Raw genomic sequence first — 21919 nt, 5'->3', positions numbered from 1 at the left:
TGGTTGTCCTTAGGGAGGGGGGAGTGGTAGTCGTCGGCTTGAGGGGCCAGGAGATCAAGCTGCAACGAGGGATATGAGGAGTTGACCCCTATGTCTATTTGCAAGAGGGAAGTTAAGGTTGTGGCCTCAAGAGGAGTCGAAACAAGCAGATGCGGAGAACTAGCATCCATTGGATCACTAGGCATTTCTATAGGGGGAGTTGGGAGATGAACAAGCAAATGTGAAGGACCATCGAGAGACAAGATTCTTGCATGAGAATTTTATGAGTGGGAAGGGGAAGCCGAGCCCTAAGCCCACGATGGAGAGGGGTTGTGCTTAAACAATCAACGCATTTCCGGGTCATCTATAAAGGGACCTAGAGTCCCCCGAGAGTGGGGGCTCTGCACATGCTGATGATGGAGGTGTTGCTTCCACCAAGATGAGCGTTGGATTAGGTAGAACTTCCCTATTGATTGTTGTCTCCTTCATTGGGTCAGTAATTTTAGTACCACAAGCTTCCAACTCGGCGTCTGACAACTTCATCGCTTGACCTAGAAAGACTTTCAATATAGTAGTGTTGAGAATACAATCAAAGTCCCACATTAGAAATATATGGAAAAAATTATAAATTTATAAGATAAAGATATCTCTATTGGTATGAGATATTTTGGGTAAAGCCCAAAAATAAATCTATCAGGGCTTAGATCCAAAGTGAATAATATCATACTATTGTGGAGATATTTGAAATATTTTGGTTCCAATAAATGGTATCAGAGACATGGTCCAGACATATGTCATGTGGGATGGTCTTGAACTAAATTATGGGGAGGCTCAGAGTAGGTCAAAAGTGACCGAATGTTTGCAGAGAGACCCAGAGTAGGACAAGAGTGACCAAATGCTTGCGAGGAGATCTGGAGCAGGTTAAGATGACCAGATGCTTGTAAAGAAGTTCGAACTATGAGAGTAATAGTGATCCTTCATTTGAGGGAAGGATTGTTGGAAATACTATCAAAGTACTACATTAGAAATACATGGAAAAGATCATAGATTTATAAGATGAAGATATCTCTATTGGTATGATAACTTTTGGGTAGAGCTTAAAAATAAATCCATGAGGGCTTAGACCCAAAATATATAATATCATACTATTATGGAAATATCTGAAATCTTTTGATCCTAACAAGTGGAAGCTATAGAAACAAACATAAACCTTCAGTTAAAAATCAAAATTCAGAAAAGAGGAAAACCTTACTAAAAGGGAGTTGAAGGGGAGGTGAAACGAGGCTTAGCTCAAACATGTGAAGCAACCCTTCCTCCAGTAATGAAGTGTTGTCAAACTTTAGGTCTTGCAATCGCTCTAAGGCATGAAAATAACCCTAATCTAGGTGATGATCTTTTAGATGAGGAGGTGGGGGTAATTTGCATTGCCAATGAGTTAGTTAGGATAAGGGACTTAGGGGTCGGACGAAAAAAAATTGTAGTTTCCACACGTTATGTGATGAGGGAAGGCCCTTGAGTAGGGCATGCCCAACTCGAGAGGAGAAGAAGAATACTGCATCTTCCATTTTCTTTAGATAGAAGAAGCAATCGAATAGTCAAGCAGGTATAGAAATTTGGTACAAATAAAATAGGATAACCACTTCAGTTAAAATTATGAATAAGTTTGGCCCCAATAGAGACAAGAGAATACGAAAATATTGGGACACCTCAATGAAAAAATAGGAATAGGAAAGCGTAACAGGTGACTTTGGAAGAATGACACACATCCCAAAGGAGGATAGTTAAGGCGATTGTTCTTGTTGGAAAGTATTAGACCATGATCAGTCGGAATCCCGTAGGTGATCCTTAGTCGGTCTAACGTACCACTTCTAAAACTTGACTTCACAGACTTATGCCAAGTAGTAGATGAAGACCCTGCAGCCATCACCAGACTAATACTCGGATTGACACTAGCAGAAAAAGGGGAGGGCCAAAGGCAAACTGGTGAATGACAAATAACAAGAAAGGGAACAACTTAATTAAGGGCAGAAACTCAGAAAATCTTAAAATAAAGACAACAAAGAGAGGCGTATACACGAACAAGGGTTGTATAATAAGACAACAACCTTCACAACCTAATTTATATTTGCATGTGTCTGGTCATGACCATTAGATCTGGATCATCTAGAAAGCAAAGAGGATAATTGGCTGCCCAATCAAGTACATGGGTCATAGCAGCTCCAAACCATCATTATGTTGAGGTAGACGCTCAGTCCTCCCTGCTAAGGGTCACCTCACATTAATGTAATATAACTTTGGAGATAATGACGCCTTTTGGGTTCAGAAACCAAAGTTGATAAAATCATGTTCTACATTTAAGAGGTGTGGCAACAATTAAGGTGTAAATCTTGTTAAAAGTCACGCTAGGATTTACTCTTCGCCACATGTCCAGCTAATCAAAATGAAGAAGGATGTCTTGCCACATCTTACTGGTCAAATCAGTAGGACTTCCACCTCCTTCGACCAGACTTAAAGGGAATATTAGTAATATAGGAGGTAATTAGGAGGTGTCACATGGAATGAGGGGTCAGTAGTCTTGTCAAGATGATGGTCAAAAGCCGAAAGAAATTGTGCTATGATCCTTGGCAACTCGAGGCACGACTCCCTACTCTCGACTAGAATCCAAGATCAGACTTGGTTCTCGATTCAAGATCCAATCTAGACCCGACTCTCGACTCTTGGCATGGATCCAAGATCAGACTCAGTTCTCGATTTAGGATCCAATTAAGACGACTCACTACTCCCAACTAACCCAAAACGGGCATGACTCCCTACTTCATACTTGAATCCAACATCAGACTCGATTCTCGATTCAGGATCCAATCTAGACCCGACTCTCGACTCCCGGCATGGATCCAAGATCAGACTCAGTTCTCGATTCATAATCCAATTCAGACTCGACTCCCTACTCACGACTAACCCAAAACGGTCCCAGTTGTCTGAAATTAAAGTAATGAACCATCATTTATTAAAGACATGGACAACATACCCGTTATCGCGAGAAAAGAGGGAAACATAGATATTTACACCCCAAAATAAAAGCGCCCAGAAATGTGGGAATGATCGCGAAAAACTAGGGATATTGGGAGAATGTGGACAGTCACGATCCTATAAAAGGTAGCATCTCCTCGTGAGAAAAGGTGTGTGCACATAATGCATCAAACCCTAATTCCTTTACGCATCTTCTACTCCTCTTTCTTCGAAAACTTATTTAAACATCGGAGTGGCTGTGCTAGAGAATCCCCTAGCTGTCACTCCAGCCTGCTTTTCTTGGCATGTTTCTCATCCTAGGCTCCTTGAAAAAGTTTCACAAGATCACATGGCCAAGTGATCACCCAGATAGTCAACCTCAACATACAATCACTAGCAAGTTGACCATCGACATTCTCAGACAAGATAATACAATAAGACTAAATGTATTGACAATAAAATTAGATTATTTAATCCCTAAATCAGTCATCTAACTTTCTCAAGTTTTTTTTTTGGCACCAAGTATTCAACTCTTGAACGAACTAATCCTATGAGTGATTGATCCAACCACCAAAATAAATCGAGAAGTTCTAATAAAGGCTCATTCAGACGGTTAACATTGTTAGATCCATTTCTCACTAGAGAACTTACTCAACTGTCATTGATAATATTGATCATCACTTCATTATGAAAATTTCAAAAAGGTATCAATTAAACACAGAGGATAGTTCAGATGTGCTTGACCACCAAAAAGAATATATTCCAGAGAACAAGAACCTGATGAATGCTTCTTTATCTAGAAGAATAAAACTGAAGAAATTATATGGAAGAAGAAAACTGAGACACAACACCATCTGAAATATTCAACTGATATTCACACCATTTGTCTTAAGCATATGTTTACAATACAGGAAAAGGAGTGAGAGTCTGTAGAGCTTTGAGTTCTCAATCAAATTCAAGAACAAGAGAGTTGATGGTTGAAATCTTGTACAGATTAACAATCACAAGTTTCACTCCAAATCGAGGATGCCAAAATTGGAGACGAGGATCTTAAGCTGCTGGACGAAACTAGCACCTGTTGCATACTCTGTCAACAACCCAACTGCAAATCCAAACATCGCCCATCTGCCAAAGCACCAGACAACAATCACATCAAAACCAAGATTTGTTAGATGTTCTGTTATTATACTTGTCACTGTAAACCTTTTTTTTTCATTATCAAGTATAATTTATTGACTGGTAAAAGTTTGCTTCACGATGTAAATGGCAAACCAAGTCTGGATGAAAAAGAAGAGTTGTAGATTTAACACGACAGTCGATGTAAAACCATGTAAGGACTTGATTAATATTGATTTTAAGTGCAGTTTTCTTAAGGCAAAGTTAGTGTTGCTAGCAGTGAAGAGACATATATACAGTATATAACAGCAATGTTGTTTTGTTGCTATAATGTAAAAGAACTAATGATGCTTTTAATACACGGAATATAGATGAGATATGAAATAAATGTTCCTAAAGAATAGAATAGATAAGGGGAAAAAAAGGAATAATTATTCTTTATATTGGTTGATAGAATCGAATAGGCATATATAATTATTTTTATAATTGGTTGGTAGAAATGGTATAATCAATTACAAGGACTAATTTTGACAAAGAAAACAAATATCCCTCTGTAATTTTGTTTATCCAACTTATCTATCTCAAATGGCTTGCCTGCTTGAAGCTTCTAGTCTAATCAATACCTGTGGCACACATGGGATTTTGAGTGTAGGGAGACAAAACTACACTTTATTTTTTTTAGCATGAGGGGCATTAAGAATTTTTTTTTTTAAAAAAATATATATTGACTTTTATACATTATATATATATATAAAAAGGGCAGCCCGGTACACGAAGTTCCCGCTATACGGATCCCAGGGAAGGATTCATTGTATGCAACCTTACCCTGCATTTTGCAAGAGGTTGTTTCCAAGATTCGAACCCGTGACCTTTTGGTAGCGGGTATGACTACCTAAATTAGTGGCGTTGCCAACAATTATAATCTAGCCAGGCTAATCGGTCGATAATAAGAGTTGTATATATATAAAAAAGACCCCGGGCTTATCGTGGAATTTGATTTGGGGATTTAGGGCAAGGCCCAATAGGATAACACTTGCCTTTGCCCCTGACTCCAACTCCACTTGTGTTTACTAGTATCAAGCCTATTTGCCTACTCCCATAAACCCAATCAACATGATTGATGTCACTAGGTTCAACTTGTCAGTTTGAACGACTAGTCCATTCGACTGTAGATTGCTCTTCTTGGCCATGCTAGCATATTCGACCAATAGACTAATCCCCGCCTGACTAGTGTGACCGTCTAGCTTGATTCACACATCTGTTGAGATTGGTCCACCTAACCACAAGTATAGTCAACTTGTCTAACTCATCCAACATGATAGCCCTGACTCAATTAGTTTGTCGAGCCTACTTTACTCTTCTAGCCACCAAGTTTGATCAACCTAATTGGCATGACAGGCTTGTTTGACCAGTCTAACGTGATAAGGGCACCAGCCTCAATAAGTGTAACTAGTGAGTGCGGCTAGGCTATGCCACTTGGCCCAATCAACCCATCCAATCATCTAGCTCAATTTACCCTACTAACCCATCTGACTTGCAAACCCAAGTATCATGTTATACCCCAATCGATATGATTGTCTAATTGTCTCAGCCAGCCACTTGGCTTGCTTGATCTGATTAGCCTACCCAACTCAACCAATTTGATCATTTGATTGGACTGACCTCTATCCATTTTAAAAAAATGATTACCCAGACTAACCTGACGTTACGAAAGTTTCTCACCGGCCACCAAGATAAATCGGAAAGCACTTACGACGAATGACCTAGAAGCCCAACATCCCTTAGTTGTAGGTCCCATTTGGAGAAAAAATTTCTGCAAATATGCCGTAGCTGGGAATCGAACTATGAGTGCCTGGAGACAACTGAGCACCCTTATCGCTACACCATAGCCCCGGGTGCAACCTCTATCCATTCCAAAGAAGATGGTTGGGAGGTCAATTAGATGTATTATTTGAAAAATTGAATTGATAAGTAATGATTCCTAAAGTAGAGAAAAGAATCATTATTCCTTATGATATGAGATTACAATTTGCTGGGAATTGATATTCCAAGGTCAATTTGCAACTAAACACAAGAATGTCTATTCCATGAGATTTATAGGAGATAGAATTGCTATTCCCATGATCCAAACACACAGCAAAAGCTAATGGAAATTTCGGTATCCTCAACAATCTTATCATTGCACCATAAGACAACTAACCTACTGTTGGAAGTTCAACTAAATTTCACAATTACCATCTTCCGATCTGATTGTTTTTCCACTTTGAATTGTGTCATTCTCATGTTCACAACTCTGTCTGGATTATGAAAGCTAATTGTCCAATTTCACAGCCTCCCACAACCAGTTGAATGCCCTAGATAATTTCAAAAGCCCGGAACGAAAAACAATTCGAATGAGAAATCAGTTCCTCATGCCGAATCCAACTGTATAACAACAATTCATCTTAAAAAAAAAATCAATGCCTAACAGTTGGAGGTTCAAATGTAAGTTTTTATTGAGTTTGAGTGAGAGATCGTTATCCTAAAAGCTAGAATATCGAGAAGAAGATTAAAGACACAGAAAGGGGGCAAAATAAAGATCACCCTGATCCTAAGAAATCAATAGATAAGTCAATTTACCTGCCATTGCTGATCTCATTCTTAGGTAAGAAGCCAAAGAAAGGTCCCTGGTTCGCCTCCTCCAGCTTCTTCTGCTTGAAGTAGTCCTGCAACTCCTTCGCCACCTTCCTCTGGAACTCCAAGGTCACCACCACCTCCTTGGAGGCCGCAGCAGCAAGAGCAGGAGCAGCAGGAGGAGGAGGAGGAGGAGAAACGGAAGGTGGTGAAGAAGGTAAAGGAGGGGGAGGGGACAAAGAGGGGGTTGCAGGCCTCCTCAGAGGACCCTCAGCCTGGGAACTCCTGATGGTGGTGATCAGCGGCCTCAAAGACAGACTTGAACAAGGGTGAGGAGAGGAAGTCTTGATCTTGATGGAAGGGATTGAGGGAGCTGCTATCGACATGATTCCGGAGATTTGCTTTTCTCTTAATCTCCCCCTACCTCTCCCTCTCTATCTTCCATTTCTTTTTTTGTGGATTTTGCAGTGGCTTTATAGGGGATATAAGGAAGGGGAGGAAAGAAGTGGACGAGACGTAGACAAGTCTGTGTTGCGACCTGCGGCCGGGATAAGATTTGGCTGAGTTCCTTTGTTATTTCCAGTTTCTGGTTGTGGTTGCTTAATTACTTTTAAAATCAGATCTACAAATTTTAGAAATATGTTTCAAGTAATTTAATGTGAAATCCTCTATCTGTGAAATATAGATAGGAACTGAGAAAAAAAGATGGGTATTATAATTGCATTATATTTATTTACTATATTCTATAACAAAATCATTGATTTTATCTCATAGCAATTCTAATACAATAGCACGTTGTTGAGAAAAGGAAACACTGAATGACTCGACCGAGAGATTACATAGATTACCAACGTTCAAAAAACCTCCAAAGAATCAGGAGGGCAAGGATACATGGACAGAAAAAAAATTACCAAAAACAAAGGCTGCCTCACTGCAGTCCTGAGGTTCCTCGTAACACTTGAATGGGCATCCTTGATTATTGTAATGGAGCAGTAGCACAGTGGATGTCGTAAATTATGTGATACGCGGATCTGTTTGCCTTTACATAGGCATGGCAAATGCAAATTTACTGAATTACACATTCACATCTTCTCAATTTTTCGTGTTCAAATTCATCGTCGGATACACCATAATCACTGTAACATTTGAAAGGCAGATATCAACATAAACACTGGACGAGCACTATAATGAAAAGAGAGAACATCGAGTCAGTGATCTTTTGCTTAATATGTGTGGAACAGAGAAATAAGGACACAGTGATACTGGATTTGATAGCTTATGCAGAATACCAGAATAAGAATTAATCTGGAGGCAAAATTGACAGTGTGTTACTGAGCTTACATGAAATTAGTTGTGGTTTTCATACTGTGTATGAGTTGCTCATGATTTCACTATTTGGCCAGCATAAAATTTTATTAGCGACATTATAGCCGTTGCACAAGATCATTTTCAAGAGGCTCCATTCGTGCTCATCAATGTTGTGCCGATGAATTTCCTCAACAATACAATGAGATAGAGTAACCTTTTATAGACTTGCACTGTCCAAGAACAACCGACAACCCATTTGACAGAAAAAACATGTCGCTGAATCTGTATACCAGAGTGTGGAAATTCAATGGCTGAAACTTAGTCTAGAGTGAGGAAGAAGGTTAGTGCAGGAGCAAAATAGGAAGCTCGTTGCTTGCTTGCTGAGAATTCTATAAAATTCAAGTGAGTCTTCCAAGCCCACTCTGGCCCTTAACATAGACTAATTTCGTCCCTTGGCTGGACTATATCTCTTAGACTGCACCCAACTAGACTTGGCTCTTGGATTGCTGGAACAATCTAGTTTGTACCAAACTATTTAACCCAGATCCGCTCAATCATTAGGTTGCACCAGTAAGGCAATAGTTGATAAGCACATTTGATTGGTAGATCCATCTTCCTATATAGAAACCTAGGTGGAGAGCACTGTCACGTCTGACAATTATCAAATTATGTGCCTCAACGCAATAAAGCAAAATAAAATGTGAATTAAGTGTCACATTGCACTATGTAAGCTTCATTGCTAAGTGTCATATTAGCTCAGGCGCGCACGGGCAATTGTGCAATAACAGTGCAGTGCACTATGCCTATCATGTGCATTGCATCGCAACACTCATGAGCATTGTGAATGGCTCCAATAACTCCACCTTTTTGAAGATTAACTTGATGAGTATATCTATGTTTTTACAAACTCCCTCTAAAAGCTAGATGTTGACTAAAGTTCCTACATGAACTTCCCATGACGTGCAACATCTCCCTTTTTCAACTTTTCCATAGCTTGAAAGCCCTTCTGAAAATACTAAAAAAAAAAACTGATCACCTTGCATCTATTGCTAGTTAGACACAATGATTTTACCCTAATCCTGGACTAATCTCAAGCTATCTCCGCTGACTTGCACTCATTATGTTCTTTAAAATAGTTTAAATGAATATATCAAATTGTAATGCGGACCATAGCTGAAATGAATACATGATCTACAGGTTTCTTCCTACGAGTCATCTGGTTATATTAATCATCAATAAATTCTAAACTATAGTTAAATGAATAGAAAGCTCCCAACAAAGGTAGACAAGTAAATTTCAGAAAACTAATGTGGTTGCAACTGACAATTTGAACAAGATGAAGTTGCTTTCTATGTGAGCACTTCAGCACTATGACAGGAAAAATAGGTGAAAAAATTTAAATATGAAACTATTAACAGTTAAGTGAACCAGTATAATTACAACCAAAATTTCTCTTATTATTATTATTTTCTATGGCATCATACAAGATCACTAGAAATGAAGTTTGAGATATTTCACATAACTCAATTTTGTGGTTCCTGGTTACAATACCACAAGTCATTGATGATATGACTTTAGAATAAGCAAAAAAAATGAGATAAAACTCAGGAAAACAGATTACAAATTTAAATGAAAGAAACATAAAATTCCTTACCTACAATAATCTATTTCAAGTATGGTAGGAACTGTGAACAGAATACTAACCATATGATGCTTTGTATATTTTATTTGCTAATATCATAGTAAAACATACCTGAGCTCAAATTCTCTGACCTCAACAAGTTCTTTGCCACATTTATCTGTCCACTGAACTTTTCTACCCACAGTGCAACAAGATGTCTCAGTTTCAGTTTGCTCTATGAGCTCATTGGCATCAACATCTTTGTATGTGGAACAATCTCTGGAAGGTTTCTTTAGCTTATCCTTTAGGCAAGGCTTTCTGTCACTCTTGTAACAAGTATCACTTGCTGTTGTCTTGCTTGTGTCAGAAGAGGTATCTGTTGAAATTTCAGACTGTTTAACTAGGCGAATTTTGCTTGGAGATTGCCCATCAAGTTGTGCATGAGCATGCCTAAAGCAATTGAAGGAAATGAAGCCCCCAGATCCTTGGGATTTTGTGGTAGTTGACTGAGGTTCAGGCTCAAATTCATGCTCCACTAACTGGTAACTACTCCAAGGTGAAACTTTCATGGGCTGTTCATTTTTCCGCCCAAAAAGCAAAAGGGCAAGACCATTGGTATATCCCGATGCAGAAGAAGAAAAGAATCCTCCTCCTTCAACAGTCAAAAGCATTTCCACAGTTCACTACAGCCAATTAGCTGAAGCCACATCAAGTTTGTCGATGCCCAGATGTATTGCTTTCTTAAACATCAAAATTTTTCTCTTCAATCCATGAATTCAACTTCCTGCATGCAGTGACAGAAACTCTGAAAACAATAGAAGACAATAGAGATCAATAAGGAACCCCAAATGTAAGTCTAGTAACAGTCTGGCAAATGTAAATCTATGTGCTTGTGAAAATTGTATCATGATTTTGTTAAAAGAAGTGTGCATTTGCACTAGACTAAAAAATAGTGTGGGTTTGATGTGACCTATTACAATGGCCATCCCAGATCAATCCTTGCAAAAGAAAGCTAGTGTTCAATTCTTCAATTTTTCTTTTATAGAATCAATAGGAACTTGTATGTAGCAAAAAGTTTCACAATATGGAACCAATGTAAGATCCAAATTTTGCTTTGGATCATATATTTGGGGAAGGATAGAACTAGAAATCATTCAAAATAAACATATTATAGGCAGAACTACTGTTATGCAAACAAAAGGGGGGACCATGAAAATATAGTATAGACTGACAGCTGACAGCATCATAACAATGCCTTCTTCCTATGGAAAAGGGCACGTCTACACAGTCTGTCGTTGACAAATGCACATTAGCCAATGGAGAGAGAAACAAATAAAAAGTTTGATATACGTTTAAGCATTAAGATAGCAACGAAAATGAAAAGCAATTTGAATGAGCTCACCCCAGTTAAATTTTTAGTCGGCTGACAGGACACATCTCAACACGCTAACAAATTAACCAAACAAAAAAAAGATTGCACACGATCAAAGGATCTCACAGTCATTTACTCATATTGATACATTGGATGCATCAGTTAGCTTATCAAATCTAGCAACAATCCTCCCTTTGTCAATGCTTCAAGAAAGGAGGTAGCCCAGGGGTCAATGTTTACCTCACCATGTGCTTATGACCTATGTATCAGTATTTATCTTCCTTCATAGAACCGACACTAAGCAGGCCATTAAATAGAGAATTTACATTTTTTTTTTCAAAAAAAAGGTCTTAATTGTGTCCGGGGACATAGTGTCATGATTAGATCCTCAAATTAAGAATATAGAATTGGAGACTAAAATGCAGCATATTATTAAAAAAATTTCTGCTTGACTGTCAGGATGTTAATCATTGTTTTTTCCAGAAACGAGGAGCTATTTTCTTTCCCAACCTTCCAGAAAAACCGCAAGAAAAAAAGACCATGAAAGATCAGGTAACATTTTCAGATGGGCATAACCCTTTCCGCCATTAGAACCAACACACCACCATGTAACCGTTACATCTCGTATGGAAAAATGGAAACCTCTTATACTGTCAACGAAAACACTGGACCAGAAACGAAAATCCAATGAAGTTTCCACGAAAATAACCTCCGAGGAGGAAATCATGAGCAATACTAGATGAACGGCAAAAGAGTCTCTTCCAACCAAAATCTAGCATTCATGTGAGGTCAGGGATCCACAGAACCAAAGGAGATGGATAAGAATCTGAACTACAAATGCTCGACCCGAAATCTCAGTAATCTTCCTTTTCCCCCCTAATTTAACGCGTACTCATGGCTACAAATCTAGGGCTCCCACGCTATCACATCCAAAAAGAACAACAAAATCAATCTAAAAACTCATTATTTCACAAACAAAACAAAAACCAAGGATCATAGCTAATCTGAACACATCGAACCTCGAATGGGATCACGGACACAGAAACAGAAGCGGAGAGATTTGACAAAAATGGCAGCGACAGTGGTACTTGCGACGAACTCGGAGATCTATTTTGCTTCTCCTTCGCTGCGCACGCCAACGAATCGGCGCCGGGAAATAATTAAAAAGCGCACACCAAAGCGGGGAGCGGAGTCGGTCACCGCCTTCGCCTTTTCTTTTCCGCTCGCAGACCCGGTCCGGATCTGCGAAACGATCACGGCCGTCAGATTAGCGAAAGGTCGGTGTCCGTACCGCATGGGCCGCCCGATGGAGACACAGGCTGACCCGGCTCGGATTACGTATTCATGACTCGCTTTGCAGAATGCTACTCATCAGAAGAGACGAGAGTTTTTAAATTGTCGAGAGAATTTCTAATTGTTACGCATTGACGCCCACCCGCAACTTCACCCTTCGAATAATTTATGTTCGTAGGTCAAGTCGGCTCGCGTTCCGTGACTTGTGTCGCACGCATTAGGTGGACCAATGGAAGTGTCGGTACATTTTGAAACGGGTCTCGTCTAGACTTCACAGCCTTTTGGTTTGTTGTTGTTGTTTTTTTTTTTTTTTTCAAAATTAGATATTCTAAAAAAAAACACTAATCTTATTTTGTTATTCTAATATTATCATTATTTCATTTCCGAAACAAAATAATAGAATATTTTAAATCACTTTATCTACCAATAGCACCAGTGGTCTAGTGGTAGAATAGTACCCTGCCACGGTACAGACCCGGGTTCGATTCCCGGCTGGTGCAGATTAATTTTTGCAGATTTAGAGTGTGAACAAAAATTACCTAAAGAGAAGAACGATCTCAATAATATGGGAAAATAAAATATTTTTTTTCAGGAGCTTACAAAAAAAAAAGGTGAGCCTTCTATCATATCATTTAAGATGTTTGAAACGTAAAGTAAACTCGTAGGGCAACCTTATCATATCCTGTAAAATCTAAATAACATGCACACATTTCTTGCGTATTTAAAGATAAAATAAATCCATAGCAAGAGCTTTTCCATCTTCCCTGTCATGTCATTTCGGAGCATTTAAAGAAGCACCTCTCCCAAAACTCCCTCATCATCATCGTCCATCTCTCTCCTCCTACTTCTTTAGGTCAAAAATAAAGACATCTTCGATAATTAAAATTTTGAATAAATTTTTTTTTAAGATTTCAATATATTATATTAATATTATAAAAACTCATGAAATATTTCTAATGATTAAAACTGAATTTTTTTATAATTCTCTCTACGTGTAATTGCATGATTTATACATATTAATTCTCTTCCTAAATAAATTTATTATTAATTATTTATAAAATAAAATATTATAAAACATTATGATATTCATTAATATTAATTATTAGCTCCATGTTTAAGAGAAAAAAATAGATTTAAAAATTTAAACCTATTCTTAAATTAAAAATCTCAAATCTTATATATATAATCATTAAAAACTTGTTTGGTGAGGCTTTTCAATTTCATAAACTTTTGATAAATTTTACATTGGAGTAGCTCTAAAAGCAAAAAAAAATTCTTTAAAAAAGCCTTCTCGGAAAGGGAGGACTCTCTTTAACACGAAATGACATGCGATTAAATATGTCTGCCATAAATAATCATTGCTTCCTATTCCAATTAGGTGTTTTTTTCATCTTCAATTAACCCGGCTCAATTGTGGGTTAATCTGTCTAGCGTTGGGCCCACGCCTGTGTCCAGCTTTTCCACCAATAGGCGAATGAGTAATATTCTGCGTAATCCTTAACGCGTTCGTTTTCAGAGTCGCGTTCCGACTCTCGTAGCAGCTTAGCAGGAAGATAGCGTACGCACGGGGCGCGGTGGCGGCGTCAGTCAGGACGTCAGCAAACCGGTTTATTTCGTTATTGTTAATTTGTTATCACGGAAATGGTATGGTTCGCTCTGAAATAATAATTAATTAGGAAGAAGCCGCCATTGTCAGTATGAAACCGGTTTATTATTTAATCAACTAATAACCGCCGACATATGTATAATACGGCGATATATATACATGTATATTTATGCTGCTACCAATCGTCCACGCTCTTTAGTCAACGATGCGCACGTGATCCGACGCCGTCGGATCCATTACAAAAGCAAATTTCTATTCCAAATCTATTCCTTTTTCTTATAAGATTTAGTTTCGACTTCTTTTTTTTCGTATAAATAGCTTAGAGAAACCTTATTCTGATAATCAAGAAAGGAATGGAGGTAGAAAGAGTGAAGGAGGAGGAGGAGGAGGAGAGATCAAGGTTTAAGAGAATATGTGTCTTCTGTGGAAGTCAACCAGGGAAGAAGGCAAGCTATCAACAAGCTGCCGTGGATCTAGGAAATGAATTGGTAAGTGTAACTTGCTTTTTTCCACCAAATCAACTCTCTTTTTTTTTTTTTTTTCTTTTTTCCATTATAATAAAAAGGTAAAAAAAGGATAAACAGATGCTTCTTTGTTCTTCCTCTTTAGCTTAGCTTAGCTTAGCTTAGCTTGCTCTATTGGGTATAACATGCAGGTGAAGAGTGGAATTGATTTGGTGTACGGAGGAGGGAGCATTGGACTGATGGGGCTTCTTTCTCATGCAGTGCATGACGGCGGCCGTCATGTTCTAGGGTTTATACTCTTTCTCTATATGCATACTTAAACACCGTATGTGATGTTTCTTTTACTATGTTTTCTGGGCAGGGTGACTACAAGGTCCTTGATGCCAAGCGAGGTATATGTAATCGAGCTTTTCTAACTTCTAATTCTTATTCATTTCATGTATTTCATATACACTAAGCAAATGTCTACCTTAGAAAGTGTTCATGGGGTTCACACTTTTATTTTGGATTCTTATTCTTTATTCAATAATTCAATGTTTCCTAACCTCTTATCGAAAAGAAATAGACTGGAAAAGTATGTGCTTTTAAGTCAAAAGTGAACATGAAGCAGTGTTCCATATAATTCTGGATTTTTTTTATTGTATGGTATTATGAGAATTCAGATTATATATATTCTTATTGATTTCAATTTGTACTTTAGTATTTATGCTTTTCTTTTTCTGCAAATTATTTTTAAATATTTGTTGTCAGATGTATGCTCAATTGTTTTTCGTGTGACGATCAAGTTGTTTACCTCATTGAGCTATTTGCAGCTAACTGATCATGCTGTAGGAGAAGTGCTAACCGTTACCGATTTGCATGCCCGGAAAGCTGAGATGGCTCGCCGAGCAGATGCCTTCATTGCATTACCTGGTTTAGATATACCATAGATATATATATGATGCTTTGATCTCTGCTAGTTAGTTAACCTTCGGGCATCATCGATCGTTATATGAATTAATTGGTTTGTAGGCGGATACGAAACGCTGGAAGAACTTCTCGAGGTCATTACATGGGCTCAGCTAGGGATTCATAAGAAGCCGGTATTGTCTTGCTCATGATATTTGAGTTCTTAACAAATAGCAGAATTGAGTGTTTCTGTGTGTGTTTTATCTTGAATTTGTCAGGTTGGGCTGCTGAATGTCGAAGGTTTCTACGATTCCCTTCTGTTATTTATCGATATGGCTGTTGATGAAGGGTTCATAAGTGAGGCAGCTCAGCACATCATTGTCTCTGCTCCCTCGGCCAAGGAACTTATCAGAAAATTAGAGGTAACTAACCTGTTAGGAACATTTTAGCACTAAAGAAATGGGTAAATTAGTCGATAAAGATACCACCGATAAAAGCTCGCTGTTCTTGCTCGATTGCCCTTTGATATACAAAATAGAGTATTCATTCTTGTTCTAATGACTTTGCAGGATTACACTCGCAAGTATGAAATAAACTTGGTTTGGGATCCTGATAACCAGCAGCCACTAGAACTCACTGTTTGAGCCTAAATTGGTTTGAATTATCGTAAACATGAGGCTGAATTGGACATGCTTGGCGCGATCAATTTGCTTTTGGAAATAGCAACTAGAACTATGTTTTTTGTTATGCATACGCATTCAACAAGATGTACATTTAGAACTATTGGCGGGAGCTGGTCAGCTTCGAATATATATGAATCAAAAATACTTTCCTTTTTAAAAAATAAAAAATAAATAAATCAAGATGCAGCTTCTTCAAGTCCATAGAATTGCTCTATGATCCTTCCCTTTTGGCCTTCAAGACATCGATCTTGGCATCAAGCTTTTCAACCTTGGTCTTTAGTTTGCCTGGGTCGCTTGTCTTCTCCTTTCAGTCACTTCCTTCCTCTTTCTTTTTTTTTCCTTCTTCAGGAAGTTCATGAAATCATGACTCGCATTCTCTTCGGCTGCTGCCATCTTAATCAAATTCATAATAATAATAATAAATTAAACAATCAATAGAACTAATACATATTGACCTTTTCTTTTCAAGGAATATTAGAACAGCTTTTGGTCTGCAATGAACACAGAGAGTCTCTCTCTCTCTGCTGTTGTATTTTTTTTTTAATCAAACTCTTCAAACCATACGAGGAAGTGAAGAATGGTAAATGTAGATCTTGCTTTCTTATTTCTCTGTAGTGTGTATCAATCAGCTTGAGAACTGGTCTTACATTCCACTAATATTGGAGCTTGTTTTTTGTTTTTTTAATAACCAATAAATATTGCTTGCTTTGCTACCTGCCACAAGCTGTAAGATTTTACAGAAGAAAAAATCAAAAAAAAAAATCAAGCATTTTAATTCTTTTTTAAAAAATATTAAATAATTATAATTATAATTATTTAAATAATCAAAACCACTCTAATTTAATCAAAATTAAGTTAACTTAATTACAATTAGTTAAAATATTATTAGAATGGCAACCCTTTCATATTTATAAATACTAATAAACGTTGCAATTACATAATTGCGAATACTTTATCTAGTTAACATTAGTTAATACTAGGTAATTTTAGTAGTTACAAATTAGAGTGAGTACTTTTTTGAAATTCTAATTAACACTTTAACAGTTATCATCACTAAAAAATGATTATCTAGATCAAAATTTTAGAAGAGGTCGACAAAGTGATTGTAAAAATAGAACTAGGAGAATCAATTGAAGTTAATCGCTCCCAAAACTATTTTAATTAGAATTTTGTTTTTACGCTATTCAAAAATTATTACGGTTAGACACATTTAGAAGAGGTTTATTTGACTGATTTTATAAGTTACTTTTCAAAACTGTTAAGACCACTTTTAAAGATCGCATGCATAGATTTAATAAAGGGTGCACACATTCCAGACTATTTAGGATTTAAATTTTAGATTAATTTACATAATGATAAAAAAAATATTATTTACATTCTCTTTTTTATTCTCTTATTATTATTATTATTATTTAATTTTATTAAAAATAATAATTACAATTTTTATTTTTCATGATAATTTTTATTTTTATCAATTTATTTATTATTAGACATTATTATTTTACTATTACTTTTTTATTTACAAATAAAAAAATAGTGTAATTTAACGGTTCTTAATTAACATTTAGTATTTATAGTGTATAATATTAATATTTTTTATTTTTATAAATAAATTAAATTAAAATTGATTAAATAATAACATTGATATTAATAAAATAAATATGACACCTTTATATTTACTTCCCTCAGACTCCCATCATAAAATTTCACATTTCCACTTTATGTTATTTCATCTCCTCATTATCTTACCTTATACTCCCACCTCATTTTTCTCGACAATTCTTCTTTTTGTTGCCTATGCCATCATTTCCATGACTAGCAATAGGTCATCTCTTTATTACTTGTAAGCTTGTGTCATCGTTTCTAGCCATTGCAATCGACTTTTCTCTACGTTGTTAGGATCGTGAGAGCTGCTTCACATCTTTAAAGATAATTTGTAGCAGAAATTTGAAACAAAGCACACAATACTTTCGATTTATTTGGTATCCATCTTCGTAATGCAACTAATCCAAGGATCGCTATCCACTTCCACTAAATCTTCTCATGCTTGGACCAAATTCAAAGGTGGAGAAATCATTTTACAATAGAATTACAATAGGAATAGCATAAAAATAGGGAAGAAGAGAACTTTTACGATGATAATGAAAGTTTTTACTTTCGCTTCATCGAAGGCAGGGGCGGAACCACCCTTGGGCTAGGGTGGGCTCCAGCCCCACCCAATTAAAACAAAAAAACAAAAAATTTTTTTTAGCCCTATGCTAGTATGCTTTCATCAAATTAAACCTATTTTTTTACCTTCATCTCACGCCGCTGCCGCCGCCGCAACACCAACGTTTGCTTCATCTCACAATACCGCCTCCACAACGACTCCTTCATCTCACGATACCGCCTCCACAACGACGTTGCTACAGACCCATAACGACTGCTTCATCTCACGCCGCCGCCTCCACAACGACGTTGCCACAGCCACAGACCCACAACTACAACACACACAACTCTCTACTTGCCGCGTGACAACCTACGCCAGCGCCGACGCCGCTTTCCTTGTCCCATCTCGTACGCGTCCTCCCTTCTCCCTAAACGCGCAAAATATCTGGGAAAAGAATTGGCTCAGAATTTGCTTGTATTGCGTTTTGCAAATTGGTTGTTTTGGGCTCTTTGGGATCGTGATATACATATTGTATTGAGGAAAGATTTTAGAACTGAGGTACAAGAAAGATACTTTGATGAATATGAAATTATTCGAGAATCGATATATCATTTAAAATCATTTGTTGCAGGAATTTTGTTTGGTTGCTATAGAGTAACATATTTCAAGTCTGAACATGTTTGGGATGAGAAAGTGAAGCCCCAATCCTACTGCCGAGAACTACAGCCAAATCAGGTAATTGAATTTATTTTAATTAATTAATTAATTAGTTAATTAATTAAAGATAATTTAATTAGATAATTAAATATTAATCAGTTTAATTGATTTATAAGTAATACTTAGTTTAATCGGTTAGATAAAATGATTCGATGACATATAGATTAGATCATTAAGTTGGCTACTTTTATTTATATACTTGGTTATTTTAGTTATTAATGTTTCGATATTAGCAACATATGACTTCGTATTATGTTGTATCTGATTTGTTATTAAGGGATATTTTCTTATTATTGGATAATGATAATTTCTATATTTATTCACTTTAATACAGAAAACTCAAGGAATGAAGAAAAGAAAAATTATTAATTCTTTTTTTAAAGCAAAAGAGGAGACATTGACAAGTCAAGGGAATTCTTCATCCAATATTGATATATCAAATTCAAGTGATCAACAATCTAACAAATCTCCTATAACAGATATTGATATCAGTTCTCTTGAACCTGATCCAGGATTACGTACTCCGATATGGAAATATCCTATTAATCAAAGGGATGAAATTAGACGAGCTTATATTAAGATGGGGCCATATCAGCCTATTAAGAATGAGTATCCACCGACCAAATTCGGAAGTCAAAATCGACGATTTCAAAGTCATTGGTTTAAAAAATTAACTTGGTTAGAGTATTCTCATTCAAAAGATGCTGCATTTTGTTTTCCATGCTTCTTGTTTGATCATAAGCATCCTCATAATCCTGCATTTACGACGGATGAATTCAAATATTGGAAGCGAGTTAATGATGGTGATAGATGTGCATTTTTGATGCATATAGGATGCAATACTTCACCACATAATAATGCTATGGAACATCTTGATAATTTGATGAATATACCTCGTCATATTGATAAAATGATGAATGCACAATCTTCAGAAGAAAAGTAGAAGAACAGATTGCGGCTTACAGCAACTATTGAAAGCATTCGATGACTTACTTTACAAGCATGCGCATTTAGAGGGCATGATGAATCTCTATCTTCTAATAATCGTGGAAATTTTATTGAGATGATAAAATTTATGGGAAAAATGAATGAGAATATTGGGGACATCGTCTTAGAGAAAGCTCCAAAAAATGCAAAGTATACTTCACCAGATATTCAGAAAGATATTTTGAATATTTTTGCCAATCAAGTGAGAACTAAGATTCGTAAAGAAATCGGGGATGCAAAATTCTGTATTTTAGTTGATGAAGCAAGAGATACATCTAACAAAGAGCAGATGACTATTGTATTAAGATTTGTGGATATTGATGGTTTTTTACGAGAGCGGTTCTTTGCTATTGTACATGTGACTGACACAACTGCTGCAACACTTAAGAAAAAAATATATGATACTCTTGGCTATTATGACTTGCATATCCACAACATGCGGGGACAAGGATATGATGGTGCTAGTAATATGCGTTGCTCTTGGAATGGATTACAAGCTCTATTCTTAAAAGATTGTTCATGTGCATATTATGTACATTGTTTCGCTCATCGACTTCAACTAGCATTAACTGCAGCTGCTGAAAAAGAGGTATCCATTTGGTTATTCTTTTCAAAATTGAATTCCATTTGTAATCTCTTTAATGCGTCTCCTAAATGTCATGCTGAGTTACTTTCTGCTCAAAAAGCTGAAGTTGCGCATATGGTAGCTATTGGTGAACGTGATACTGGTAGAGGATGTAATCAAATTAGAAATTTACTACGGCCTGGAAAGACTCGCTGGAGTTCTAATTTTGACTAAATTTGTAACATGATTGATATGTATAGTTCTGTGATTACCGTATTAGAAAACATGGTGTATGATGGGTCCTCTAACTCCATCCGTGGTGAAGCTAGTGGTTTGCTGATAGCGATGAAGTCTTTTGATTTCATATTCATATTACATTTGATGCAAAAGATAATGGGGTTAACAAATCTTCTTTGTCGAGCATTACAAGAGAAATCTTTAGATATTTTAAATGCAATGGACTATGTTTCAACTACTAAAACTTTGCTTCATACTTTGAGAGAAGAAGGATTTGCTATTCTACTTAGTTATGTGAAAGAAGTTTGTGCCAAGTATGACATTGAGATACCTCAAATGGAAGCTCGTTATAAATCTGCTACAGGTCGTTCTTGTCAAAAAAATGATTCAATCACAGTTGAGCATCACTATCGATTTGATGTATTTACTGCTGCAATAGATTTTCAAGTTGAAGAGCTTAATAGTAGATTCACGGATGAGGCAGTGGAACTTCTTAAGCTTAGTTGTGCTTTGGAACCTAAAGAAAACTTTAAGCTTTTTAATGTTGATCACATCTATCGACTTGCTGAGAAATTCTATCCTCTTGATTTTGATACACAAGATTTACACCACTTGAGAATGCAATTGGAGCACTATAAGATTGATATTGTTGCCCATAAAAGATTTCAGAATTTATCAACTATTTCTGAATTATGTCAAAGATTAATTGAAACAAGCAAATCAGGAAGTTACAATTTGATTGACAGGTAATTTTTTCTCATTTATTAGTTTATATATATTATAATTATATCATTTACTTATATATTGAATGCAGTATATTATTTAATTGGTAGGTTGATTCGTCTTGTTTTAACTCTTCCCGTCTCTACAGCAACAACGGAACGAGCATTTTCAGCTATGAAACTTGTTAAAACAGCTCTTCGTAACAAGATGGAAGAAGAGTTTTTAACAGATTCTATGGTCATCTATATTGAAAGGGAGTTAGCGGAAACTATTGATAATGATATAATAATTAATGAGTTTGATTCTAAGAAAAATCGAAGAGCACAACTTCAATAATATTTTTATTCTATGCTTTTGAATGTACTGAATATTAAATATTTTATGTCATGTTTTTGAAAAATTAATATTCACATACTTTTATTTGTATTTTTGAATTGATTAATTTTTTATATCAATTATAGTCAGCCCCAGGCATCTTTGAATCCTGGCTACGCCCCTGATCGAAGGATTGCATCAAGTTGAATAAAAATGCACCAGAGGACTTGTAGAGAATTTGAGCATGAAAACTTAGAGCTTAGAGCATGAAAAA

At 36.5% G+C, this 21919-nt stretch overlaps 4 protein-coding genes and 1 non-coding gene across 6 annotated transcripts; 3 read left to right on the top strand and 2 right to left on the bottom strand.

Annotated features, from left to right (window-relative positions):
• Nucleotides 1–3841: 3841 nt before the first annotated feature.
• LOC122029136 (light-harvesting complex-like protein OHP2, chloroplastic) lies at nt 3842–7209 on the bottom strand. Its single transcript, XM_042588088.1, has 2 exons — nt 6724–7209; nt 3842–4113 (listed from the first exon to the last, which is right to left on the bottom strand). The coding sequence occupies exons 1-2, from the start codon at nt 7101–7103 to the stop codon at nt 3999–4001; spliced, it is 495 nt and encodes a 164-aa protein (XP_042444022.1). The 5' UTR covers nt 7104–7209; the 3' UTR covers nt 3842–3998.
• Nucleotides 7210–7465: 256 nt separating this feature from the next.
• On the bottom strand, nt 7466–12221 carry LOC122029122. 2 transcript variants are annotated; one of them, XM_042588075.1, is made up of 3 exons: nt 12038–12221; nt 9779–10451; nt 7466–7853 (listed from the first exon to the last, which is right to left on the bottom strand). In XM_042588075.1, the coding sequence occupies exons 2-3, from the start codon at nt 10315–10317 to the stop codon at nt 7784–7786; spliced, it is 609 nt and encodes a 202-aa protein (XP_042444009.1). In that variant the 5' UTR covers nt 10318–10451; nt 12038–12221; the 3' UTR covers nt 7466–7783. The 2 variants fall into 2 exon arrangements, with proteins under 2 accessions (XP_042444009.1, XP_042444015.1); XM_042588081.1 differs by having other exon boundaries at nt 7469–7853; nt 9779–10430; nt 12038–12220.
• Nucleotides 12222–12740: 519 nt separating this feature from the next.
• On the top strand, nt 12741–12811 carry TRNAG-GCC. The gene has a single exon. It is a non-coding gene; the product is annotated as a tRNA-Gly (tRNA).
• A 1401-nt stretch (nt 12812–14212) lies between these two features.
• On the top strand, nt 14213–16090 carry LOC122009463 (cytokinin riboside 5'-monophosphate phosphoribohydrolase LOG-like). The gene is made up of 7 exons (XM_042565635.1): nt 14213–14405; nt 14573–14670; nt 14743–14773; nt 15194–15293; nt 15393–15463; nt 15548–15691; nt 15839–16090. The coding sequence occupies exons 1-7, from the start codon at nt 14271–14273 to the stop codon at nt 15911–15913; spliced, it is 654 nt and encodes a 217-aa protein (XP_042421569.1). The 5' UTR covers nt 14213–14270; the 3' UTR covers nt 15914–16090.
• A 3812-nt stretch (nt 16091–19902) lies between these two features.
• On the top strand, nt 19903–21666 carry LOC122002073 (zinc finger MYM-type protein 1-like). The gene is made up of 3 exons (XM_042557131.1): nt 19903–20533; nt 20651–21353; nt 21441–21666. Exons 1-3 carry the CDS (start codon nt 19903–19905, stop codon nt 21664–21666), a joined length of 1560 nt encoding a protein of 519 aa, XP_042413065.1.
• Nucleotides 21667–21919: the final 253 nt, after the last annotated feature.

Source organism: Zingiber officinale, chromosome 1A, assembly GCF_018446385.1.
Source record: "Zingiber officinale cultivar Zhangliang chromosome 1A, Zo_v1.1, whole genome shotgun sequence".
Taxonomy (NCBI): Eukaryota; Viridiplantae; Streptophyta; class Magnoliopsida; order Zingiberales; family Zingiberaceae; genus Zingiber; species Zingiber officinale.
The sequence above is the reverse complement of the archived record's forward strand: the minus strand, read 5'-3'. Positions and strand labels throughout refer to the sequence as shown.